Below are 27,176 nucleotides of genomic sequence, written 5' to 3' on the forward strand. Positions count from 1 at the left end.
GGTTATTTTGGGATCTTTAAACACACGAGTCGTTCAGTTGTTATTTTAGGATGCAGGGTAAGGCTATACTCGATTCCTTTTCCTAATACGATAAAATTTCACGTGTTTTTATATATAGTTACGGGTTAGTTTTTTGGTTCTTTAAATACACAAAAGCCGTTCAGTTGTGTCCTCTCTCTCTCTCTCTCTCTCTCTCTCTCTCTCTCTCTCTCTCTCTCTCTGATTAGACAGCCTTTATCATCCAATTATTAGTATTTCTTTTCTTTTTTTCTTTCCTCTTTTCCTACATTCTGTCCTTCCTTCCCTTCCTCCTTTCTTTTTCATTCTCTTCACTCTTCATTCTTTCCCTTCCTCTTATTTTTTTTCTTTCATCTCTCTCTCTCTCTCTCTCTCTCTCTCTCTCTCTCTCTCTCTCTCTCTCTCTCTCTCTCTCTCTCATTAGACAGCCTTTTTTATTTTTTTATTCATTTATTAGTATTTCTTTTTTCTTTCCTTGTTTTCCTACCTTCCTTTCCTTCCTCCTTTCGTCTTTTTTTATTCTCTTCAATCTTCATTCTTTCCCTTATCTCTTATTTTTTTTTCTTTCATCTCTCTCTCTTTCTCTTCGTGTTGGGCTATTTCTTTGGGCTACTTTTGGCGTTCAGTCCGCGGGAAAATCTTAACACCAGTGACTTGGCTACCCTGGCGGTGTTGTGTGCTACCTGCCTCCTTCTCTTCCTCCCCCCAGGCCATCCCCCCAGCACCCCCGGACACTCCCTACCCCAGACCCGTTATCCACCCCCCGCCCCCTCTTCCCCCCGCCTGGCAAGCCCCTCTCGTTCCCTCCGCCCCGAGCGTTCTGTCCCTTCTCTTTATCCCGACGTTCAGGTGCTGTGTATCTTGTTCCTTGTGCTCCAGAACGAGGGTTACCTTTACCTCTCTCTCTCTCTCTCTCTCTCTCTCTCTCTCTCTCTCTCTCTCTCTCTCTCTCTCCATTAGACAGTTTTTCTCATCCATTTCTTGGTATTTTTCTTTTTTTCCTTCCCTCCTTTCTTTAGTCGTTATCTTTCCCTCTTCAGTCTTTCTCTTCCTCTTATTTCTCCTTTCATCCCTCTCTCTCTCTTATTTGACTTTTCTTTTCATTTTCTTTGTTTTTTCCTTCCTTCCTTCCATCCTTCCTTCCTTTTTTAATACTCGCAGTCTCTCCTTCCAATATTCAATCTCTCTCTCTCTCTCTCTCTCTCTCTCTCTCTCTCTCTCTCTCTCTCTCTCTCTCTCTCTCTCTCTCTCTCTCTCTCTCTCTCTCTCTCTCTCGTTCCATCTCGCTTCAATTGCTTCCCTCGACCCTTCCTTGATGACCGTTGTCGTTTCAATATCAGTGGACAGAACATTTTCTTGGTATTAGAGAGAGAGAGAGAGAATACCCGTGTTTGTATTAATAGAGGAAGAAAACGAAGCTGTAGTTTACTTGGAGAGAGAGAGAGAGAGAGAGAGAGAGAGAGAGAGAGAGAGAGAGAGATGAAAGAAAAATAAGAAGAGGAAGAGAAAGAAGGAAGAATGGAAAGAAAACACTGAGAGAATGAAAAACGAAAGTAGGAATGAAAGGAAAAAAAAGGAAACAAAAAAAAAATCCATGAATGAGAAAAAAAAAATTAAAAAACGAAAGGAGGAAAAGAAAGAAACGAAAAAAAATATATTAAATGGATGAAAAAAAAACTGTCTTATTAGAGAAAGTGTAGAGAGAGAGAGGGGGGGGGGTAGGGGGGCACACATCAGCTGACCACTGTAAAAGAAGGTCACGTGATAGCTTTTCAATACCGCCTCATAATATTCCAGAAACAGTAAATATTGAGTTATCGAACCAGACACTCCACTTCCCTCCTTTTCCTCCCCCTCCATTCTTGTCTCCGCCCCTACATCTCTCCTCCTCCTTCCCTCTTCCCGCTTCGCCCTCTCCTTCCCTCAGTAGCTTGTCCTCCTTACATAACAAACAAGTGATGATGATAAGTAGGATGAGAAAGAGAAGGAAAGGAAGGGAGAGTAAGAAAAGTTGATAAGGTGGTGATGTCTCCCTTCCTTCCTTCCTCCCTTCCCTCCATTCTTGTCCCTTCACCCCTACATCTCTCCCCTCCTCCTCCCTTCCCCTCCTTCCTCTTCTTTTTTTCTCTTTCCTCCGATCGAACCCGCTTGCAAATCCTCACTTTTCCCTCCTTTTCCTCCCCCTACATCTTCTCTCCCCTCCCTTCCCCTCCTTTTTTTTTCTCTCTCTCTTTCCTCCGATCGAACCCGCTTGCAACTCCTCACCTTTCCCTCCTTTTCCTCTCCCTCCATTCTTGTTCCTCCGCCTCTACATCATCTCTCCCCTCCCTTTTCCCCTCTTTCCTTCCATTGAACCCGCTTGCAACCCCATCATCTTTCCTCCTTTTCCTTCCCCTCCATTCTTGTTCCTCCGCCCCTGGATCTTTTCTCCCCTCTTCCCTCTTTCTTTTCCTTTCCATTGAACCCGCTCGCCATTCCTCACCTTCCTTCCTTTTTCTTTCCTTTCTTTCTTGTTCCTCCGTCTCTTCATCTTCCCTTCCTTCCCCTCCCATTCTCTTCCCTTGTCTCCGTTCCCCTCCTCTCTTCTACTTCTTCCCCATCCTCCTCTTTTCTCTCTTCTCTGACTTTTCCCTTCCTTCCTCCTCTCCTTTCTCCCTTCATCTTTCTCTACGTCTTTCCTCCCCTCTCTCCCTTTCTTCCACCTTTCTTGCTCCCCTAACTTTCCTTTCTACCTCCCCTTCCTTTCGTCTCCCCTATCCTCCCCTCGCCCCCCTCCTCTACGTCTCCCCTCCCTTCCCCTCTCTTTCCCTCTACCTCCCCTTCCCGTCTCATCCCTTTGTCCCCTCCCCTCCCTTCCCCTCTTCCATCTCCCTATCTCTCCCCTCCCTTCTCCCCTTCTTTCCCTTCCCTTCCCTCCCACCTCTCCGCCTCGCCGCCCCTTCCCGTCCATCCTGCCTTGCTAAACACGAACACACATACAGGAGTCCGCTTGAAGGGTTGGCTGGCTGGCGGGCGGGCTGGCTCAAACGAGGTTATCTTCCCTGCCAGGCTAAGCACACACACACACACACACACACACACACACACACACACACACACACACACACACACACACACACGCAATCCAGACAAAGTAGTGCTAGAGAAATCAGGTGGAAAGGTAGATTCTTCCTACTTTCTCTCACTCTCGTTCTCTCTCCCTCAGTAGCTTGTCCCCCTTGCATAAAGAAAAAAAGTGATGATAAGTAGAATGAGAAAGAGAAGGAAGGGAAGGGAGAGTAAGAAAAGTTGGTAAGGTGGAGTAGTGATGTCTCCTTCCTTCTTTCCTTCCTCTTCCCGCTCCTGTCCTCCTCAATCCCTCCTGCCCCTCCCTCCCTCCCTCTGTCTCACATAAAAGCAGGCGCGAGAGTATAAAAGAAAACATAATAAAGGCAGCGTGTCGGTGTGAAAGAGGTCAATGTAAAGCAAATTTGGGGTGCATAACTTAAGCTGCGCCTTGCCCCTGCGCTCATCTTTGTCTCCTTTGAGTTTGGGCGTGTATAGAGGGGAGGGAGGGGGGTATAGACTATCACCCCGACACCCCTGCACCCCCATCACCCTAAGTACATGAGGAGGGGTGTTTGGGGTGATGGGAAGGGAAAGAAGTCACCCTGTCCACTCCCTATTTTCCCTCCTCTTTCATTTTCCATCCCTTCGTCTTCCCTCCTCTCCTTTCCCTTCTATCTCCATTTCCCATCCCTCTTCACCTCCCTTCATTTCCCTACTTTCCCTTCTTTATCTCCCTCTCCCTTCTCACCCCTCCTTCCCTTCGTCTCCCTTCCCTTCTTTCCTCTCCCTTCGTTTTCCCTCCCCTTGCCCTCTTCTCCCTGTCTCCCACTTCGTATATACGGGGAAGGGGAAGAGAGGGGAGCATAGACCATCACCCCATCACTCAGACACCCCATCACCCCATGTGGAAGGGTGATGGGGTGGCAGGTTACGTCATCACCCCTTCTCTCCCCTCATCCAATATACACCCCATTTATAGAACATCCGGGAGAGCACGTTTACCTGGCTCACTATGCCCCAGGTGTGTGTGTGTGTGTGTGTGTGTGTGTGTGTGTGTGTGTGTGTGTGTGTGTGATTATTGACCAGAGCACGTGGGAAGAGGAGCAGCTGGGTGGCCTGGGTGCGTCCGGCTGACTGGTTATATTTGTTTGACCAGGAATCGAACCGGTGTGCGTAATTTAAAAAGATGAAAAATTGGAAAGTTGGACAGAACCGAAATGGAAAGTTGTTTAGACAGGAACGAAATGGAAAGTTATTTAAATAGAACCGAAGTGAAAAGTTACTCAAAATAGAAAGGAAAAATTGCTTAAATAGAACCGAAACGGAAAGTTACTCAAAAAGAATCGAAAGGGAAAGTTTAACAGAACCGAAATCGAAAGTTCAACATAACCGAAAGGGAAAGTTGTATAAGGAGAACCGATTTGAAAAGTTACTCAAACAAAGTCGAAATGGAAAGTTGCTTAAATAGAACCAAAAGAGAAAGTTACTTAAACAGAATCGAAAGGGAAAAGTTGAACAGAACCGGCATTGAAAATTTATCAAAGTCGAAACGAAAGGGAAAGTGAACAGAAACGAAGCCGAAAGAGAAATTTGAGTAGAACCGAATTTGAAGGTTATGTAAACAGAACCTAAAAGGAAACCTGAACAGAACCGGAATAGAAACGTTTAACCGAAACAGAAAGTTGAACAAAAGTGAAACCGAACCGGAACTTGAAGAATACCCAAAATTTGAAAACTAAAACAAAGCACCAGAATCGAACTGAACCGAACTCGAGAACAAAACCGAACATATCTCGAACCGAACCCGAACACAATAGTTTATAATTTAGGAGAAAACGACCGGAAGTTTGAACAAAAGGCATGTTTTTCTTTTTTTCTTTTTATTACAGAAGCTTACACATTTCACCGCTTTCTCTCTCTCTCTCTCTCTCTCTCTCTCTCTCTCTCTCTCTCTCTCTCTCTCGTCTTTGTGTCTGTCTGTCTTGTCTGTGATCCGTGTTATTGGCAGACAGACTAACGGGTTCTCTCTCTCTCGCTCTCGCTCAATCTCATCTTTCTCTATTTCTACTTCGTTGCTCAATGCTTTAAAAGTTATTGCATGCGATGGTGATTGTCCTTTGTTCTCTCTCTCTCTCTCTCTCTCTCTCTCTCTCTCTCTCTCTCTCTCTCTCTCGCTTCCTCATTCTCTTACTATCTATCCATCATCATATATATCTACCCCATTCTACCGTCATCCATCTCTCACACACACAATCTATTTATCTATTTATGTCTATCTATCTTTCGTTCATCGGCGACAGAGGGCGTTAGTGTTCATTATAATCGTTCAATTTTACACTAAACGTCATAACCTCCATAGTGTTTTTCGTTTGAAGTCGTTAAAAAACACTTCGCTCAGTCTCCTTTTTTATCCTTTATCGTTGGGTGGGTGGGTACAGCGTCGTTTTGTTGTGCGTTATCGTGTTATCGTCTAGCGTGAGTGGCGTAAAAATAATAGTGATGGTAGTGGTATTAGTAGTAGTAGTAGTGGTAGTGGTGGTGGTGGTGGTGATGGTTGTAGTGGTTGTAGTAATGTAGTCATGGTAGTAATAGTAAATGTTGTTCCTGTAGTAGTAGTAGTAGAAGTAGTGTTTTGAAATCTTGTATATAGTGCAAAGAAAGTCAAGTGGAATAGTAAATGTTGTTGTAGTAGCTGCAGTAGTAGTAGTAGCGGTACTAATAGTAAATGTTGTTCCTGTAGTAGTAATAGTAGTAGAAGTAGTATGTTTTGAAATCTCGTATATAGTGCAGAGAAAGTCGAGTGGAATAGTAAATGTTGTTGTAGTAGTTGTAGTGTTTTGAAATCTTGTAGTGCAGGGAAAGTCTAGGAAAAGGTGATGGAAGTGAGGAAATATACAGCGACGTTCGTTCGGTTTCGTGTATTGCAAAAGCTATGCGTTTAATAGTTGTGATGGAATTGTGAGAGGCGGAAGAATCGATGCACGAGAGATGACCGGAGATGAGGGATGCTGCGGCGAGCGAGAGAGAGAGAGAGAGAGAGAGTTAGGTTAGGTTAGGTTGGGAAAGGTTCTAATGCTGCAAAAGAGAGTCGGCTTGATTGGTAAAAATTCTAACACTACAAGAGAGCAAGAGAGAGAGAGAGAGAGAGAGAGAGAGAGAGAGAGAGAGAGAGAGAGAGAGCGTGTTAGGTTAGGTTGGCAAAGGTTCTAATTCTACAAAAGAGAGATCGTGGTTAAGTTGGTAAAGATTCTAACTCTACAAAAGAGGAAGAAAGGGAGAGAGAGCGTATTAGGTTGATAAAGGTTCTGATACTACAAAAGAGAATCGGTTAGGTTGGCAAAGGTTTTAATGCCACAAAAGAGAATCGATTGGGTTAGCAAAGGTCCTAATGCCACAAAAGAGAATCGGTTAGGTTGGTAAAGATTCGAACACCACGAAAAGAGAGTCTGTTAGGTTAATAATGCTTATAACACTACAAACAGAGTCGGTAAAGTGTTGGTAAAGGTTCTAACACTACTAGAGAGACTGGTTAGGTTGGCAAAGGTTCTAACGCTACAAATGGACGCTGTGGAGGGAGGCAAGACCAAGACATAGGGTTGGGTAAGGGCGTAAAGAGGTGAGGTGACCCGCTTTTTACGACCAGCGCTGAGTAGGGTGGCTGTGACCCGTCAGAGAACCATTCATTAAGTTACGTGGGGCCGCGCAGGGTGATGGAAAGGGCCTGACCGTGGGGAATGTGTGCCGGGGGGAGGTGGGGAAGGGGTGGGAGATGTAGGTGGTGGTGGTGGTGGTGGGTGTGTGGGGAGCAGCGTTGCCAAATTGTCGTACACTTAGCATTGCATTTACCAATTTTAGACTCCAAGACTGTCGTAACCACACAAATGACGGTAGGAAATTAAAGTTAGCGTTAAAACTGTTAAATATTGATAGGCTTCGTTCTTGTTTGCTCTAGTTATCGGTCAGAAACTACAAAAATGAAATGCGCTGAGTACGGTAATTTGGCAACGCTGGTGGGGAGTGACCGAGGCAAAGGGTGATGGATAGGGTAGACTTGGTGAAGGGAATTGGGGAGGTGAGAATGCGTGGGACCTGGGCGGGGAGCGTGGCGTGGGAGAAAGAGGCTGAGAGTAAAGACGAGAGGAACTGACGGAAAGAATTAGGGTAGAGAAGGAAGAGAAAGAGGCTGAGAAGAGGGACTGGCGATGGGGAGAATCAGGGTAGAGAAGGAAGAGAAAGAGACTGAGAAGAGAGACTGGCGATTGGGGAGAATCAGGGTAGAAAAGGAGAAGAGAGAGAGAGACTGGCGAAGGGAAGAATCAGGGTAGAGAAGGAAGAGAAAGAGGCTGAGAAGAGAGAGACTGGCGAAGGGAAGAATCAGGGTAGAGAAGGAAGAGAGAGAGACTGACGAAGGGAAGACTCACGGTAGAGAGAAGGAAGGAGAGGAGAGAAAGAACCATATAAACTAAGGTAAGAAGGGAGAAACGAAAGGAGAGAGGGAAAGGAACGTAGAGATTGAGAAGAGAGAAACAGTAATAAGAGAGGAAAGAAGTTAAAGAAGGAAGAAAAAGAAACGTAAGACATGGGAGAGAGAATGAGAGAAATAAGTTAAAGAAGGAATAGAGAAAGAGAAAAACGTTGAGATAGAAAAGAGAAAAGAAACTGACGAAAGAAAATAATAAAGGTAAGAGAAGGAAGGAGAAAGAGAAAGGTAGAAATGGAAGCGAAAAGAAGGAAACAAAGAGAGGAAAATAATGAAGTTAGTGAACGAAGAAAGAAAAAAAGAAACCAAGAAGAGAGAAACTGGAAGGAAAAAGAAAGAGGTTAAAGAAGGAAAAAGAGAGAAGGAAAGAAACAAAGGGAGGAAAAGAATAAGGTTAGTGAAGGAAAGGAAGGAAAAAAAAGAGAGAAACAAAGAAGAAGAAACCAAAGTAAGAAAAGACCAAGATTACAAGAAAAGGAAACTCGGATGAAAAGATAAAGTTCAAACGATCAAAACTTAAACAAAAAGGAAGAATGAGAAGAAAGAAAGACAGATGTAAAAAAATTAAAAACTGCTTCCGTTACTTACTGAAAAAGGAAAGGAAATATGATGATGTTGGGAAGATGAAGACGTGGAGATGAAAACTTGGAAAAAAAGGAAGGAAGGAGGGAAAAAAGGTAGAGGAGGAGGAGGAGGAGGAAACTGGTGATGACGGGAAGTGGTTGAGGAAAAAAATAAACAAAACAAAAAATGATCGTCGAGGGAAAAAAAAACGAAAGAACGAAAAAGATGGGAAAAAATCAGAGTGGGAAAGAAAAGAGAATGAAAAACGGAATAAATGAAATAAATAAAAAAAATGAAAAGATGAAAACAACAGAATAGAAGATTGAATGAAGAAAAGAAAACTATAGAGAGAAAGAAATAATTAGTTAAAAAAAGGAGAGAAATCGAGGGAAGAAAAAAAATACAAAATAGATTAAATTAACAAGACTAACCTATTGCAGAGAGAGAGAGAGAGAGAGAGAGAGAGAGAGAGAGAGAGAGAGAGAGAGAGAGATGATCCTGAACGAGGCTAGGGAAGAAAAATGAAGATGAAACAAGTTGGTAAGGAGAAGGAGGAGGCGGCGAAGGGGGAGGAGGAGGAGGAGGAGGAGGCTGCTGGAGGAGATGGGCTTAACAAGGAAAGGGTTCAGGGGGAAGAAAGATGAAGATGAACCCGCCCGAAGGAAGAGGAAGGCGAAGAGGGATGAAGACGGGTTAGGTTAGGCCGGGAAAGGGAATGGACGGAGCAGGAGGAGGAGGAGGAGGAAGGAAGGAAGGAAGAGGAATGGTGATGGGCCGGTGTTGGTGATGAGGGATGGGGGGTGGAGGGGAATGGGAAGGCCTGGTTAGAATGAGGCTGGTGGGAATGGGAGGAGGAGGAGGAGGAGGAGGGGTAGAGGAGGAATGTTAGTGAGTTACGCAAGGTGTGCCCCAGGGGAGGAGGAAGAAGAGGAGGAGGAGGAGGACGTAGAAGAAGAGGAGAAGAGCAGACTTGAGCCACGGTACAGGTGTGTGTGTGTGTGTGTGTGTGTGTGTGTTTAGAGTAGAGTGGGGCAGAGCAGAGGGCAGGAGAAAGTGTGTGTGTGTGTGTGTGTGTGTGTGTGTGTGTGTGTGTGTGTGGGCAGGTTGTGAAGAATGGGAAAAAGACTCGTGTAATTGCGCGGAATGTGAGCTTTTCAGAGAGAGAGAGAGAGAGAGAGAGAGAGAGTCAGCCAACTATAGTCACTTTTAAATCCCCCGTTAGCAGTAATTCACGAGTTAAAAATCACACACACACACACACACACACACACTAACACTAACACAAACATTCCCCTCCCCCCCAAAAAACTACACTTCGTTATTTTGAGAAGATGCGGGGAATAATAACACCTAATAAAAATCTTCCGTGTTTGTCTGTCTGTTCGTCGTATAGTGAAGCGAAGCGAGTGTGCGGCGACAAAGGGTTCATTGCCACTGTTCTGAGCGGCGTGCGGGGCGGGGCGGGGCGGGGGCGTGGGGGTGAAGGGGCGCAAAGAGAGGGGTGGAAGCGGGGCGAAGGGGATGGCGAGGTTAGCTAACAAAACACTCCATGCGAAACCCTCAGAAGAAAAGACAACCACAACACTAGCCTTTGTTTCATGTTTACGAGCTGTAGTAGTAGTTGTAGTAATAGTAGTAAAAGTAGTAGTAGTAGTAATAGTAGTGGTAACCTTTTCTCATACCAAATTGCACCGTTGGAAAAGAAGAAACCGTGGAAGAACTGCTTTTTTGTATATTTTTTTAAACGTTCGCTTGCCTAAACTCTCATCTCATCCTGACTGACACCTTGTAGTAGTAGTTTAAGGAGCATCAAACGTTCGTATAGACCAAAGGAGAGAGAAGAGGAATAATAAGTGGACTTGATTTAATTCCTTCAGTCCTCCCTCTTCCTTCCTCCATTTCTTCCTCTCTTTTTCTTTATTACTGTCTACCCTCATCTCTCCGTTCGTTTACCCTTTTCTTCGTTCATTCCTTTCTTCCTCCATTCTTGCCTTTCCTCATCTCTCCTTCCCTCTTTACTCTATTCCTGCCTCAATCCCTTCCTTTATTTCATCCTTCCTTCCTTCATTTCCTTCATATTCCTTCCTGTATTTCGTCTTTTCTTACTTACTTCCTTCCGTCCTTCTTTCCTTCCTTTCTTTCTTACCTTCCTTTATTTCGTCCAGTTTTCCGTCCTCCCTTCCTTCCTGCCTTCCTCCACTTCTTTATTTCTTCCTTCCTTGCTTCCTTCCTTCCTTCCTTCCTTCCCAGCGAGTGTTTTTCAAGAGTCACGCGGAACTACTCGTCCATAGCGGCGGCGGTTGAGGAGGAGGAGGAGGAAGAAGAAGAAGAAGAAGAGGAGGAGGAGGAGGAGGAGGAGGAGGAGGAGGAGGAAGGAGAAAGAAGCCGCGCATGCCATTCACCGGGGCGAGCGTTTTATTCCGATCACCTTCGCGTTGTTCTGCTGGTTCGTGTTCTGTCCGGGGCGTGGTGGGGCTGCCTGCGAGAGTCCCCAAGGCAGCACCCGGGGCCTTCCTACCCTCCCCCCTCACCCCTTTAACCCCCCCCCCCTTCCTTCCCTCTCTCCCGGGGTCACAAACACTCGAGGCTCACGGGAAAAAAAAAAAAAAACTTGCTGCCGAACGTGCTGGTGTGCGCGCCGGGGGGATGCTGGGGACTACGGAGCTTTCTCTTCCTCGTGTTTTTTTTTTTTTTTTTTTTTTTTTTTTTTTTTTGTGTGTGTGTGTGTGTGTTTCTCGGTGTTGTTTGTCGAGTATGAAATGATAAATAAAGTGTGTGAATGTGTGTGTGTGTGTGTGTGTGTGTGTGTGTGTGTGTGTGTGTATTATGGTCATTTACTTATAGGTTACTTTACTGCATTCATGGTTGTGTTTCCTGTTGTGTGGAATATATGTACATAATAACTTCCCTCCACAGTCACTCTCCAGAACATTATTCCGTTCACAGAGAACATTAGCGTACCTTTGTTCCATGATTTACGCAGCACAGTAACACACACACACAGGGCATGGTGGTGGTGGTGGTGGTCATTTGATGCAGGCTAATGTGTGTTTCTCTTCCTTGCAGGATGGTGGGAGCATGAGCGTGGCGAGCGTGGCGGCGGCCCCCGGGGGTCCTGGGGGCCGAGGAGCGGCGTGGGTGCGGTGGCGCGCGCCCCACCTGCTGGTGCTGCTGGTGCTGGCGTTAGCAGGGGCGGGGGCCGGTGCCGGGGCGGGGGCGGGGGCGGGCGCGCGTGCCAGGGATTCTCTCTTCATCGTCGAGACGTTTAAGAATGAGCCGTGGCAGCAGTTCACGCACCTGCGGGTGGACAAGAACACGGGCACCGTGTACGTGGGCGGCGTGAACCGCCTGTACCAGCTGGACCCCAACCTGCGGGAGCTGCAGGAGGTGGTGACCGGGCCCTTGCACGACTCCCTCGAGTGCTCGGCCTCCGCCAGCGACTGTAAGGGCGAGACGGCGGGCACCATGAGGGTCACAAACAACACAAACAAGGTGCTGGTCATCGACTACACCAGGTCGCGGCTCATCGTGTGCGGCACGGTGCGGCAGGGCTCGTGCCAGGTGCGCGGTCTGCGGGACATCACGCAGCACACCCGCAACGTGACGGAGGCCATCGTGGCCAACAACGCCACGGCCTCCACGGTGGCCTTCATCGCGCCCGGCCCGCCCAACCCGCCCGTCACCCACGTGCTCTACATCGGCGTCACCTACACGGGCAAGTCCGTGTACCGCGACGAGGTGCCGGCCGTGGCCTCCCGCTCCCTGGAGGACGACCGCTTCTTCGAGATCGCCGTGACGGAGGTGACCACCAGCACGCGCATGCTCGTCAACTCGCTGGCGCGCGAGCGTTACCCCATCACCTACGTGTACGGCTTCGGCTCCGAGAAGTTCAGCTACTTCCTCACGCGCCAGCTGGAGGACACCAACTCGGGCTCTCCCTACATTAGCAAGCTTGTGCGGGTGTGCCAGAACGACTCAGCCTACTACAGCTACACCGAGATCCCCATCGAGTGCAAGGACTCGCAGGGCAAGCGCTACAACCTGGCGCAGGCGGCCTACGTGGGCAAGCCGGGCACGGACCTGGCCACGCAGCTGGGCATCCAGACCAACGACGACGTGCTCTTCGCGGTGTTCTCGCCCTCAGACCCCGCGGAGGCGGATGGCTCGGGGCGCCCCGGCGACTCCTCGGCGCTGTGTGTGTACAGCATGAAGAGCGTGCGGCGGATGTTCATCAACAACATCCAGGAGTGTTTCAGGGGCAAGGGGAACCGAGGCCTCGACTTCATCTCCCCGTCGCACCGCTGCATAGAGACGGTGAGTGTTGCTGTTTGCCTTCGTTGTGTTGTGTTGTGGACAGGCTCTGTTTGGGACCATGTGCATACAGTACTTTTTGTTACACCAGAGGAAGCAGCCAAGGGGAAAAAAAGCCCGCCTCTGCATGGCTGAGAGGTTGTACAGGAGCGATAGGACAGGATGCGGAAATAAAGTTGTGATCGGAGGAGCCCACCGAAGAGCTCTGGCTGTGTTGGGTGACAAGGACAGTGTGCAGACTGATATACAATAGATGGGAAGCACTGCAACTGATGATTACAAAACAGACCATTGAAAGGAGTAATTGTAAATCCTCGCGGTGCTTGACGTGTCGAGGGAGGAAGGGGAGCATGTGTGTGTGTGTGTTGTGTATGGGGGCTGGGTCGTCAGGCGGTGGAGGACACCGCCATCATGTGGTGACGCTGCCACGCACAGGAAATCACTCGGAACTTGTGGGTCTTGAGCAGCACGATTCATATACTTATCACCTGGTGTCTAAGGATTCAGGTGTGACGGTGGGGGGGGGGTCCAGGTCAGGGGGGCGCCGCGCCATGTAGAGCGTAGCCGAGAGAGGCGTCTACGGCAGCTCATTGCAGCCTCTGCGTCTCCCGGTTGCTCGTGTGCCGTGAATGACAAGGCGTCGTTAAGTCACGCGGCGGGAATGATGATGGTTCGAGGGGAGGCGGCGGCGCCTGCCCTCAGAATGAATGTCATGTTGAGCAGCGACGAGCCCGATCCAGGAGGCCACGGCGAGGGTCTCCATGGTCCCTGTGGTGTGTGTGTGTGTGTGTGTGTATGAGAGAGAGAGAGAGAGAGAGAGAGAGAGAGAGAGAGAGAGAGAGAGAGAGAGAGAGGAGGTGTTGTTCAAGCTTTGTGGTAAAGGTCCCGAGGGCTGCCGTGGTGTGTCGGGCCCCCCTGGACAGCTGACAAAAGTTTGAGTGTCGCCTTGGCCGGGAAGCGAGTCGCCGGCAGCTGGGGTCCCGTTGGGTCTGGTGGCTGGTAGGAGTCAAGCAACAGAAGCGACCCCGTGCAGACCCAAGACGTTTGTTTCTCCACCATATTGTTTCCCATCTCTCTGTTGTCAAAAGTCGGGGTCAGGCTGTCCTGCTGCCAAGGTGTTGTTGAACTATGATATTGGCCATTGCACAGTGCACACCAATGTCAAGATCCTGTTTCTACATTCCTTGCTGCCCTGCCGCCTCTTGATCTCGGTTGGTTAAAGTGGAATGAGAGGCAAAGCTGGGCGGGGGTCGCGGCTTTGTCCTGTAGGCCTGGCTGCGAGATCGAAAAACAGCGGCAGCGTTAAGGACTCACGGCTGCTATTCTGACAGCTGCCGTTTCTACGATTCTCCAATAAGCGTCACGTTGTTGCAACAGACAGTGACTCTGCACAAAGGCGGCGCGCGGAGCCTCGCGGCGGCCACCTGAGTAGCTGCTCAGTTTACACAAGTTTTCTGGAATGTTGGTGTGGAGGAAACTCCGCCGAGTGCCAGCGATGCCAGGACTGTGCGAGGTCACGTCTCTGTGTGTGTGTGTGTGTGTGTGTGTGTGTGTGTGTGTGTGTGTCAGGTCAACGGCGTTGGCTTACAGTCCTGTGATGTTGGCCGAGGCGGTGGTCAGGTTACCTTGAGGATTGTTGTTGTTGTTGTTGTTGTTGGCCGACACTGCGTGGGAAAGGGTAGGCGGGCGGGTGGGTGTGTGGCTGCGGGATGGGTGGAGGGGGGGGTAGCGTCACACCTGTTAGGTGGCTGCATGAATATACCTTCTTCGGGCGCCTGACTAAGAGGTGAGTCAGAGTGGAGGTATTTCTCGCCCCGCCCCCCTCCCGTCGGTGCCCGCGGCGGGGGTCGTTGGCCACAGACTCCCCAGTGGCAGGTGTCCTCCGTGCGGCCACTCCTACGGCGGTATTGACAGGAATTCCCAGCAGGGCGAGGCCGACCATGGGCTGCGTGGACGCCGGGGGTGTGGTGGCGGCTGCAAGGCGGGGACTGGCACTCCTACCCCCACCCCCCATCTCTCTCTCTCTCTCTCTCTCTCTCTCTCTCTCTGTATCTATCTATCTCCCTTCTCGCCCCCTTTACTCTCTCCTCTTATCCTGCCCTCTCCTCTCCTTTTTCTTTCCTCTTCTTTTATCCTCATCCTCTCTCCCATTCTTCCTCCGCTCCCCTCCTCTCCGGCCTGATCTGTAGTCCCCTCGTTCACCCTCGATTAATGGTTGGTCTTCCTCCCCTCTCCCCTCTCCCCTCACCCCCTTGCAGCTCTCCTCTCCTCCCACCTAACTAACTCCTCATTTTTCCCTCCTCGGGGCCTCGTCTCCACCAGGACATTTCCGCGGGCAGGACGTTCGTTTCCTCCTTTTTTTTTTATTTCCTACTCCTCTTCCTCCTCCCTGACACACACACACACACACACACACACACACACACACACACACACACACACACAGGCGCGGGGTTGTTGCAGCAGCCTTTAGTGAAGTAGATCTATCACCTTCAATGTCTTTTTTTTTATTATTATTTTGCTTTCATGTTGCCGGTGTTTGTTGAGGCTTCTACTACTACTACTACTACTACTACTACTACTACTACTACTACTACTACTACTACTACTACTACTACTACTACTTTTACCGTTATACTACTACGGCTGTTACTACTACTGAAGGTTCTGCTTTATTTCCCCTCTTTTTCCTCATCTCTCCTCTTCCTCCTCCTCCACGTCTTCCCCAACGCACTTCTTCGCGGGGAAAGCCTTGGGCGGGGCGGGGCAGCGTCGGACCCGTTTATTTAAGGGAAAAAGTTTGAAATTAGGAGCGTGAAGTTGGATTGTGAGAGCGTGAGGCTGGTGCTGAGTGGGCCGCCCCGACGCACACACACACACACACACACACACACACACACACTATTACTAAACTTTGCGTGATTTCGTATGTGAGGAAAATCTAACCACGATTCCCACTGCTTCTACTACTACTGCTTCTACTACTACTGCTTCTACTACTACTGCTTCTACTACAACTACTACTACTACTACTACTACTACTACTACTACTACTACTATTATTATTACTACTACTATTATTACTACTACTACTATTACTACTACTACTACTACTACTATTAATAATACCATTACTACTACTACTACTACTACTACTACTACTACTACTACTACTACTACTATTAATAATACCATTACTACTACTACTATTGCAACTGCTGCCGTCACTTTTAATTAGCTCATTTAATATACCTGGCGAATGCATAATATCCTTGAAATTTTTGGGAAGTCAACTTGAAAGCGGAATGAAAATCTAATTGACTGTCAAATTTGATCAGGACATTAATTTATTATTTTTTTCTTTACATAGTTTCTGGATTTTTTTGAGCGGGCGTATTTCATCTTTTTAATCTGTTATCTCTTCAACAAGTTAGTTATCAGCAGTGGCATTTAACTACGCGATGAAGTGGCGTATGTAAGAAAGACGAGGATGAGGAGGAGGAGGAGGAGGAGGAGAAAGATAAAAAGGAGGAGGAGAAAGGAAGAAGTGAAAACGAAAAAGAAAGTTATGGTAATGATGATGATGATGAACAAGAACAGGAGAAGGAGGCATGCGAGTGGATGTTAAGAGAGAGTCAGTTAATCAGTCAGCCAGCCAGTCAGTCAGTCGCAGCAGCAGAATTATCAACATTATCCATCACAACATCAATATATAAACAAACTCTTCTCCAAACTCTGACATAGCAACGGTTAAACGAATATATATCAAGAACCCGCATCACTGAGGTCCACATTCTTAAACAGTTTATGACACACACACACACACACACACACACACGCTACATTAGGCTTTCGTAGAGGTTGTTGTGGGTATTGCCATGAGTAGCTTTATGAGCCTAGTGATAGTTTGATAAGGCTTCTGCACCATGAATGTGAAAAAAAAAAATTGGAGAACCTGCTTAACCTTCTTTATGCCCTTGGGAAATATTTGTTTTGAGCCGAAAGCGTCTTAGGCCCGAATCTTACTTAGGCTATATTCATTACGATTAGGCTTTTTTCTCCCTTTTTTTATATATACAGTTATCTTAGAATGTTCATAAAGTTACTCAACCTCACATAATACCTTTTCTTGTTCCTTTCCTTCTTTTAATACTAATAATACTTTTATCTTTTCTTTTTCCTTTTATTAGTCTTGTTTTTGTTCTTTTCATCTCTTGTTCTTGTTTTCTTCTAATTCTTACTTTGCTTTTCTTCCTGTTGTTCTTTATCTTATTATCTCTTTCTTCAGCTTCATTATCTTCAGTGTCAACATTTTCATTATCTTCAATATCTTACCTGTCAACATCTTTATCATCCTCCATATCAACTCATCCTCTGTACTTCAACCCTCCTTCCCTCCCTCCCACCTCGCCCACGTAATAGTATCTCGCTACACTAAGCCTTATCTATAATCTCCGTCCTATCTGATTTATCCAGGAATCATGTGTAGGCTTGTTCAATTTGGGGCCCAGATAGCGAGCATAAGGGATTAGTCAGAGAGAGAGAGAGAAAGAGGGAGCGAGAGCGAGAGCGGAACGACCAGCTAATTAACTGTGATTTTCTAGAAACTCATCATTATTGCAATCGTGTTCCCGTTAAGCCATTTGCAAGAGCACGGGAATGTTCAACTAGTGTAACCTCATTATGCTGCTGCTACTACTACTACTACTACTACTACTACCACTCCTCTTACTACTACTACTACTACTCTTATTACTACTACTACTACTCCTCCTCTTATTACTACTACTACTACTACTACTACTACTACCACTCCTCTTATTACTACTACTACTACTACTACCACTCCTCTTATTACTACTACTACTACTACTACCACTCCTCATTACTACTACTACTACTACTGCTACTACCATCACTCTCAACTCACTAATTGATTACTGGATTGGATGGTGAAATGGCTCAGAACTCGAGTGCTGAACTATTGCACCAGATTTCGAAACCTACCTGGCTGCCTCCTTTCATGAGTCTTTAGTTTCGTTTAATATATATAAAAAATAAATAAAAAAATATCTGTTTCCCCTTAGCTTCGAGAATAAACCATACCTCAATCCCCCATTAAGTGCATATCATTGGCTAATCCACAATCCAGCTCTTATTTAGCCTAACTCGTGGATGGTGGGAAGGTTAAATCTTATTGGTATTGCCCGGACTGACGTGGGCGGGGCTTATGTATGAATTTAGCTTGAACAGATTATTAAAGGGAGTGAGGTCTTGTGTATCACTGGGATGGCTGATGGTGATCCTAATGGACTCTGGGAAAGGTTAAATGTTATTGGTGGAGGCTGGACTAAAGTGGGCGTGATTTAGGTCGGTGTTCTCAGAAGCCTTCGTCTCTTACATCAAGTATTACCAGAGGCCAAAAAGAGGATTTATCGGGCTTTCATGAGATGTTTATTCACGTTCATGGCATAAAAGCTTTGACAGACTACCACCAGGGTCATAAAGCTACCCACGGAGATACCCACAACACCTACGAAAGCCTTGTCAAATGTGTGTGTGCTGACAGACTACCACCAGGGTTATAAAGCTACCCACGGAGATGCCCACAACACCTACGTCAGCCTTGTCAAATGTGTGTGCTGACAGAATACCACCAGGGTCATAAAGCTACCCACGGAGATGCCCACAACACCTACGAAAGCCTTGTCAAATGTGTGTGTGCTGACAGACTACCACCAGGGTCATAAAGCTACCCACGGAGATGCCCACAACACCTCCGAAAGCCTTGTCAAATGTGTGTGCTTGGGCGCCGAAATGTACAAGAATATGGACTTTTAAATATTCCAAGATACCGTGAACAGTGTTATAAAAGGGTTTGAATTCTCTTTTATCACTGGTTAGGCTAATGTTAGATACTTTTTTAAACCGTATTGGTATTTATTAACGGAAATGTGGTTAGTTTGGCTTTTTAATTCAATTTCTGGGACGATTACTTGGAAGTGTTGAAGTTTCACTGTTACGGCATTTTACAAACTCCGTCATAAATAATATAAAGAAGTCATCAAAACCAGGTAACCACGCCTTGAAATACGGGTTAAAAAAAAGACAAATCAGCCAAATTGCTATTGATGAAGACGAATGCGACGTTTGAAAAATTGGGCGTAACACTGAACCCGTTGTTTGTGTAGCCCCATTCCCGGTCATCAATCCTGGAATATTCCCGCCCCTACACGACGTAATGACCCTCCAGCCAACGCTATTGATGTTTGATATATACAAACACTCGGAGGCTGCCAGGGAAAATTGTTTAATTACTAGATAATACACGATTACCATCAGTTTAATGAGTGTGCGTGTGTGCGTGTGTGTGTGTGTGTGTGTGTGTGTGGACAGATTAGGCCAGGCTGTATCGGGATTTTATCAGTGGCAGAGGACAGTTAATTTATATAGCATTGATAGCAACTAATGGAAAAGTCGTGTTGATAATGGCCATGATACCGATTGTGTATGTGACGCTAATGGTAATAATAATAATAATAATAATAATAATAATAATGGAAATAGCAGTACAAGCATTACCAACTATTCCCTACGTAGCGTAGGGAATAGTTGGTAATGCTTGTACTGCTATTTCCATTATTATTATTATTATTATTATTACAAATACTACTACGATTACACGAACCATCCCTTTCTGCCCCTCACTGTCCCCATTGTGTGTGTGTGTGTGTAAGGAGGGGATGGATAAGTATATGTAACGGCTCTTAACATCCTCTTTGAATGTATACGAGACGGTTATCCCATTCTCTCTCTCTCTCTCTCTCTCTCTCTCTCTCTCTCTCTCTCTCTCTCTCTCTCTCTCTCTCTCTCTCTCTCTCTCTCTCGCTGGTGAAAGCATAAATTTAGCATGAGTGTGAGTTAGGAAGAAGGAGGAATGGTGGAGAGAGAGAGAGAGAGAGAGAGAGAGAGAGAGAGAGGAGCTGAGTGAGGATTTTAACTTATTGGGGATTCTGTCGGTGCGAAAGTGACATCTTCTCCCTTAGGTAAAGTTAGATTGAGAGTCCTCCTCCTCCTCCTCCTCCTGCTTTATCGCTTGTCTCTCTCCATGTCCTCGCTTCCATCTTCCTTCGTCTCGTCTTACATTCGTCTTTAGCTGTGATTTCGTTTCTTCCTCTTTTCTCTTCTTCTCTTCTATCTTTCTTTGCTCCTCTCCGCTTCTTACTTGTGTTTTCTCATTTTTTACTGTTTTTCTAATCTCCCTTTTTCATCCATTTTTTTCACTTTCTTGCTCTATATCCTTTCCTTCCCCATTCTCTCCTTTCTTCTTCCTCCTTTTCTCTCTTCCTCCTTCCTTTCTCGTTTCTTCCTTTCCATGTCACGTTTCTACAGCCTCCTCATTCACCTTTCTCATTTCCTTTGTCTTCTCATTCTTCTCCCTTCTAATCCTTCTCCTCCTCTTCTGCTCTTATTTCTACCCCTCCTCCTGCCTCCTCTCTTCTGTCTCCTCTCTTCTCTTTTCATTATATTCCCTTCTTTTCTCATTGTCTCTTTAGTCCAGTACCTTCGTTTCCTTCTATTTATTTTCCTTTTCCTTCTCTTTCTTCTCCTTTTATCATGTATTTCTTCTACTGTGTCATCATTCCTTTTCTCTCATCTATACCATTCCTCCTCTCTTCTCATCTCCCCCTCTTCCTTTGCCTTCATCCTCTCTTCTTTCCTTCCTTTCTTTCGTCTCCTCTCTCACCCTTTATCCTCCCTCCTCCTTCCAGCCTCCTTTTCTCCTTATTTCGTCTCCTTTCTCCTCCTCCTTCCAGCCTCACTCCGTCCATCCTCCTTCCTTCTTCTCATCTTCCCGTTTCCTCCTTCTGTCTCCCTCTTCCTCCTCCTTCCAGCCTCACCCCTTCCTTCGTTTAGTCTTCTTGTTTCCTCCTCTTCCTCCTCCTTCCAGCTTCCTTTATTCTCTCCCTGTTTCCTACCTGTGCTCCATCGTCCATGCCCCCGGCGGCGACAGGTGTGCAGGTCTAATTAAACACGTAGCAGACCAGGTGTACATTGCTCCGAGCTTTTTTCTCCTCTCGTTTCCTCTATCCACTTACTTTTTTTTTCATCCCTCGAGCGGAAGGAACTTTTGCGCTGCGTAGGAGAGTGAGAGAGTTCATCTGGCGTTGATATCTTTGTTGTTGTTGTTATTGTTATTATTATTGTTGTTGTTTTTTATATTCTTCCTCTTCTTGTTCTTGTTCTTTATCCTTTTCTTGTTTTTCTTGGTGTTGGTATAGTTATTGTTGCTTGTAGTGATTGTGGTAGTAGAAGTAGTAATTGTAGTAGTAGTAACAGTAGTGATGGTAGTGGTTGTGATCGTAGTATTAGGCTAATTGTTGTTATTGTTGAATGAAGCATAGTAATTGTAGTTGTAGTGGTAGTAGTGTAATACCTATAATAGCAACAATAGTGATGGTGGTTGTGGTGGTAGTAGGCTAATTATTGTCATTACTGTTGAATGAAGCATAGTTGTGGATTGTCTTTGTTATGTTAGGGTTGCAGATTCGCGGTTTCCAAATTCACGGACACGGACAGACGGACGGACCACCTTTCTGTGTGTGCTGGACGGGGCCGCCGCCGTCTCCCCGCCTCTCGTTATGTGAGGCGGGGCGGAAATAAGGAGAACTAACGGCCCGCGCACCGCTTTAAAGAGCCGGGCAGGGGGAGGGGCGGAGGGATGGGGAGGGAAGAACCAGAGCACGGAGGGAAGGAGGGAGGGCGAGGAATAAAAGGAAAGAGAGGTTCTTGACGAAGGGAAACGTAAGCCTGACGCCATCTTCGCGGACCCGAATTGCCCGTCCTTGCGATGCTCCACCTGAATTAACTCGAGCTGGAGGCCGCGCATCACCCCGGCCGCTCACTTAAAGCCGCCGTACAGCTCCGCCCGGGAAGAATTAAATCCGGACCTTCTAAAGTGTAAATGCACTCAGGCCCTATCCCTCCCCGCGGCCTGGCTGGGTGATCGTCAGGGCGGGAAGGCAGGGGGGCAGGCAGGCAAGGAGGCAGGTAGACAGACACTCAGAGAGGAAGACCGATAAGCAGGCAGGCAAGCAGGCAGGCAGGAACACCGTACAGGCAGCCATCTTGCCGAGTTTCCCAGATGAACACGTTCCTCCCATGCCATCCTCGCCGCTCTCATGTCCATTTCCTTTTCAAAACCCGCAGCGGCAGCAGGTAACGTACATGGGAGCGCCGAGGCCGCCGCTACAGTGCCTGCCTGCTCGCTACGTTCCCGGCCGGCGCTCCCTCCTCCTCCCTGGACGCCGGCCGCCACTTCTCCCGGCCTTCATCCCCCTAATGGACGCACTGGCCCACAATTCCCTGCATAAAACTAATGTTAAGGTCACTGTTTTTGCTGCCACTGTTACTTTTGTGTGCCGGATTGCCCTGGGCCGAGGGGGAGAGCTGGCGAAGGGGCGAGCGAAGGTGAGCAGACATGGCAACGGCGCAAATCGATTAACAGTCTAGGGGGGATGAACCTGTCTTCCTCCTACACTATTTATTTAGCATTTTCCCCGCGTATAAATAGACCCCGCCGCTGCTTAACCCCGACGAACTGCCTCGCGTGATCCAAAACTCCTCATGACGAGCCCCAGCGAGCGGGAGACAGCAGCTGCGCGGGCGGGGGCGAGGCGCGCCTTTTTTCCCCGCGAAGAAGCGTTGGCGGCGGCCGTGAGCGAAGAGTGACGATTATTTATGCAACAGGAGACCCACCAACCCGCCCTCACACTTGCTCCTGGTGCTTGCCCGTGAGCCAGAACACGAAGAAAAAGAGGAAGAAGGAAACCGAGGAAATGGAAGAGTGGGGAAAATGCGAGATATATAAAGAATGGATGGGTAAAAGAAGAGCAACATTGCCTTTCGTTGGGAGAGCGTGAATCAAGGACAGCCGATTGATGGATGGTCCGGGAGTGTTAAGGCCTCGGCTGTCCTGTGCTACGGCAGCCGGCAATTAGCTTTTGAGTGGGAGAGAATTGCCGTCACTTGAGAGGAAATGAATCAAGCCTGTTGCTACCCTCCCTCCCTCCTTCCCTCTCTCCTTCCTCCCTTCGTCTCATCTTTGACCATCCCTCTTATTAATGCCGCGTCTGCACCATTCATCTCGCTCCCTACCTCATTCCTCCTCTCTACCGATCCACCTATTTGCCCACCTACATAATATCTATTTCCCTCTTTCCTTCCCCCTTTCCTCTCCTTCCTTCGGCTCATCTTCCTCCTCCTCTCCCTCTCTCCTCTATTTACCTATTTACCTACGTACTTATTTATTTGGGTTAACATTATATATTGTTTTCCTCTTCCCCTTTCCTTCCTTCGGTGATTTCATTTCCCAGACTCTTCCTCTTAGATGTCTCTCTTCCTCCTCCTCCTCCTCTTCATTACTCCTCCCTCCCTTCCTCTACATACCTACCTATTTATCCACCTTTCCTACATCTTTCCTTCCCTCCTTACCCTCTACCTCCCCTCGCTTTACCTTTCTTTATCTATTTCCCTCTCGCCCCTTACCTACCTACATCTTCTCTCCTCCCTCCCTTACGCCCACACCACCCTCTTACATTTCCTTTCCCTCACACTCCCTTGCCTTTCCTCCCCTCACCCCACTACCTCCATCCTTCCCTCCCTGCTCTCTTTCTTCATCCCTCCTCCTCCCTCCCTCCTTTCTTTCTCTTTAGTTGCTTTCCTCCCCCCTTCTCCCCCACCCAGAGAGAGAGAGAGAGAAATCCTTTTTAGCTTCATTTCCCGACACTCCCTTTCATCTTCCCTTGTTGTTCTGCTTAACTATTAACGAACTTCAGGCATTGCTCTAGAAACTTTGCCTCCTCCTTCCCTTCCTCTTCTTCCGCCTCCTGCTTCCCCTTCGATTCCCTTTCCCCCTCCGATTCCTCTTCCCCCTCATCCTCCTCTCCTCTACCCCCTCATCCTCCTCTCCTCTACCCCCTCATCCTCCTCTCCTCTACCCCCTCCTCCTCCTCCTCCTCCTCCTTCTTCCCCTCCAATTCCTTTTCCCCCTCCGATTCCTCTTCCCCCTCCTCCTCCTCCTTCTCCTCCTCCTTCTTCCCCTCCAATTCCTCTTCCCCCTCCTCCTCCTCCTTCGCTTTCTCTTCTTTATTCCCTCCCCAAACTTGTTATAACTCGATGTTTGAACAGTTTATTGGGTTAAATTATTTCATGTTTGATTACTACGTGAATTGTTACTGATTGCGCGTTTTTCTCTCTCGTATTTTGAGTTTAATGGAGCCGGTCGTTATTAGTTTTATTATTGACCTTTTATTTTTTTGCATTTCGAGTTAATGGTGTTTAACTTTGTTTTATAGTTATTTTTTTGTTTGTTCAGTTGAATTTAGTGGATTGCTTTTCTTTTTGTTTGTTTTGATTTACTGATCTTTTTATGTATATTACAGTACTTTTTTTCTCTTTTGGTGGTGGTGATGATGTGGTGGTGGTGATGATGTGGTGGTGGTGATGATGATGGTGGTGGTGGTGATGGTGATGGTGGTGGTGGTGATGTTAAACAATCTTTTTATTCACACACACACACACACACACACCGCTCCAAAAATAAGGCTCTGCCCCGTCAGGCTCCGACCAGGCAGGCGAAGGTTCGAGCCCCGGTCAGACAGATATTTTCCGCTGGCAAGGTGTGGTTTATGTCCCCACCTTGAGCAGGAGAGACGGGATATGTGGTGTGTGGAGGTCCCAGCAGTACCCAGAGATCGACTATAATGACCTTACTCTAATCAGGGGGTACTTGCTGGTAATAACGAGTCCAGTTCGTAATTTGGCCGTGGTGAATTACGCACACCATCTAAAGTCACCCAATCACCCAACTTCCTCTGCTCAGCCTAACCTAGCTCATCCACCCTGCCTATTCCTTTTCCTATTCCTCCTTTACCTCCTCCTTCACCTCCTCCTACCCTAACCAAGCCTAACAAGCTACACTACCCACCACTATCCTCCACCCCGCCCTCTGACATCTGCTGTTATTTGTTGTTATTCCAATGCGATCCAGTTAATTATCAGCCTGGCTCTTCCTCTTTGGCAAATATTCAAATGAGAGGCGGCATAATTTTCAGACATAATTTTCACCCGCCCGTAACTCCAGTCCTCAGCATTAACATAATTTTCGCCCTCCTCCCGCCCTCGCCCGCTCACCAGCATTAATCTTTTTCGCATTTGCCGTGTTTGTGTGTGCAAGTATTCCCTGTTTGGAGGCTTTTTGGGCCATGCTCTTACGTGCCACCCCCCTCCCTCCTCCCTCTTCTTCCTGGTCCTTGATCCTCCTCTTCCTTCTTCTTATGTTCCGTCTCCTCTTCTTCCTCCGCTTCCTCCCTCCTCGTCCCTCCTCCTCCTCCTCTTCCTTTTTATGTTCCACCTCCCCTCCCTCCTCTTTCTCCTTATGTTCCTCCTCCTCTTTCTTCTTATGTTCCTCTTCCTCTTTCTTCTTATGTTCGTCCTCCTCCTCCTCTTCCTCCTCTTTCTCCTCATGTTTATCCTCCTCCTCCTCCTCCTCTTCCTCCTTCTCCTCCTCCTCTTCCTCCTTCTCCTCCTCTTCCTCCTCTTTCTCCTCATGTTTATCCTCCTCCTCCTCCTTTTCTTTCTCTTGCTTTCCTTTTGCCTAAAACGTCCACCGCTGATGATAATAATAATAATAATAATAATAATAATAATAATGATAATAAAAAAAATAAGAAGCTTGCTACGTCTCCTCTTGCTTGCTTGCTTGCTTATGTTATTATTATTATTATTATTATTATTATTATTATTATTATTATTATTATTATTTTCTTGTGCTTGTGATTCTTTTTTTTTTATGATGCTTATAAAAAATCTGAGCGAGAACAAAAATTGTAGAATATGTTGAAGAAAAAAGTGGATTTTTCTCTGTTTACATTATTTCTTTTTATTATCTCAAGATTTGGCTTTCACTCACAGATTAGCCTCGTTTGTAAGTTAGTTTTCTGTTTTATGAGACTTATATATTTACTCTCTCTCTCTCTCTCTCTCTCTCTCTCTCTCTCTCTCTCTCTCTCTCTCTCTCTCTCTCTCTCTCTCTCTCTCGCACATTAGCATAATTCCAGTCGGCTTGGCTCTATTTCTTTTTAAAGTTGTTTTGGCTTCAGTGTCTTGGATTTTTCTTTTTCGTCGTGGAATATAAGGAAAATCGGCGACCAGGCTGCATGTGGAAGGGAGGGAGGAAGGGAGCAGGTATGTAAGGCTCGCACTGGTTGGTCGGTCTGTCTGTTTGTTGTTCTCAGTCGGTCTTTGCTTTCACTTTAAACGTTTAGTAATTGTAGTAGTAGTAGTAGTAGTGGCATGTCTTCCCTTTCTTCTTTTGTCTTCTTTGTTGGTTGGTTACGAAAGCCTTTTTATATTGCAACTCCCTGTTTTTGAGTTTTTATATATATATATATTTTTTTTTTTTGGTTATGCAGTTACGATAAGTTGGATTTTCTTCTCTCTTCTCGTATTGCATATTCCACGTATATTTTATTTAATGCAGTGCTGGATTTCTTAATGGACATGACTCTCTCTCTCTCTCTCTCTCTCTCTCTCTCTCTCTCTCTCTCTCTCTCTCTCTCTCTCTCTCTCTCTCTCTCTCTCTCTCTTCTTCTCTTCCTCCTCCTCCTCCTCCTTCCTCCTCTTCCTCCTCCTCCTTCCTCCTCCTCTTCCTCCTGCTCCTCCTCCACCCACCCCGTCTCTGTCAACGGGTGGCGGGAAATTCAAAATGGCCTCGGCGCTCAACTCTGTCCGTGTAAAGATAAATTTGTCTGTTGTGTGAATGCGTTAATGTGTTTTGAGGAGCAGCCGCGCGGAGGCCTTTTGTCGGGCGGCAGCGGCGGAGGGAGGACGGACCTGCAAGCTCGGCTCGGCATGGCTCGGCCCCCTGGAGATCAATATTCCTACGGGCAGAGGCTAGACCAGAGAGAGCTCCCGGGGGTTGCTGGTTGGCGGGAGGGAGGGAGGGACTTTTTGAACGGGTCTACCACCACCATCACCGCCATTGCTAGCCGTTATCAACACTCAAGTCTTTAATTAGTTAGTTCCTTGCTTGGTCTGATGTCTTTTTCTTGGTCTGATCTAGGAGGAAAAGTCTCTCTCTCTCTCTCTCTCTCTCTCTCTCTCTCTCTCTCTCTCTCACACACACACTCTCACACACACACAGTTGCTCCTCCGTCACTTTACTCCCCTTTATCTCTCTTATTACTTCATTTTTCTCTCTTTACTACATTTATCCTCTACTTCCCTTCTCTTATCCTTACAGTGCAGATATAGATACTGGGATAAGGCTTTGTAACGCTTGGATTTTTACTTGCTTCTTTTTTCTTCTTTTCCAACGGCACCATCACCACCACCAGGATCGTTAGCGAGACCCTACTCTTTAATTAGTTAGTTCCTGGTTTGGTATGGTCTTTTTCTTGGTCTGGTTTAAGAGGGAAAGTCAATGTGGTTTTGTTTTTTTCTCTAGCTAATGTGTGTGTCTTTCCAAGAGCACCATTACCAATACCAGAAGCTATTATCAACTCAACTCTTTAAATGATTAGTTCCTGGTTTAGTATTGTCTTTTCTTTAGTCTGATTCAGTGGGGAAAGTCAGTGTGGTTTTGTTTTTTCTCTAGCTAACGTGTATGTCTTTCCAAGGGCACCATTACCAATACCAGAAGCCATTATCAACTCAACTCTTTAAATAATTAGTTCCTGATGTAGTATAGTGT

At 46.8% G+C, this 27,176-nt stretch overlaps 1 protein-coding gene across 7 annotated transcripts in view; it reads left to right on the top strand.

Annotated features, from left to right (window-relative positions):
- The window catches only part of LOC127007072 (plexin A3-like), a 102,381-nt gene that overhangs the window by 44,052 nt on the left and 31,153 nt on the right, over positions 1–27,176 (top strand). For all 7 annotated transcript variants that reach the window (XM_050877601.1, XM_050877605.1, XM_050877602.1 and 4 more), the window contains exon 2: positions 11,177–12,424. In XM_050877601.1, coding sequence (XP_050733558.1) covers positions 11,177–12,424 — 1,248 coding nt within the window. The remainder of the gene's footprint in view (positions 1–11,176; positions 12,425–27,176) is intronic.

The sequence above is a fragment of the Eriocheir sinensis genome, chromosome 34, assembly GCF_024679095.1.
Source record: "Eriocheir sinensis breed Jianghai 21 chromosome 34, ASM2467909v1, whole genome shotgun sequence".
Taxonomy (NCBI): domain Eukaryota; kingdom Metazoa; phylum Arthropoda; class Malacostraca; order Decapoda; family Varunidae; genus Eriocheir; species Eriocheir sinensis.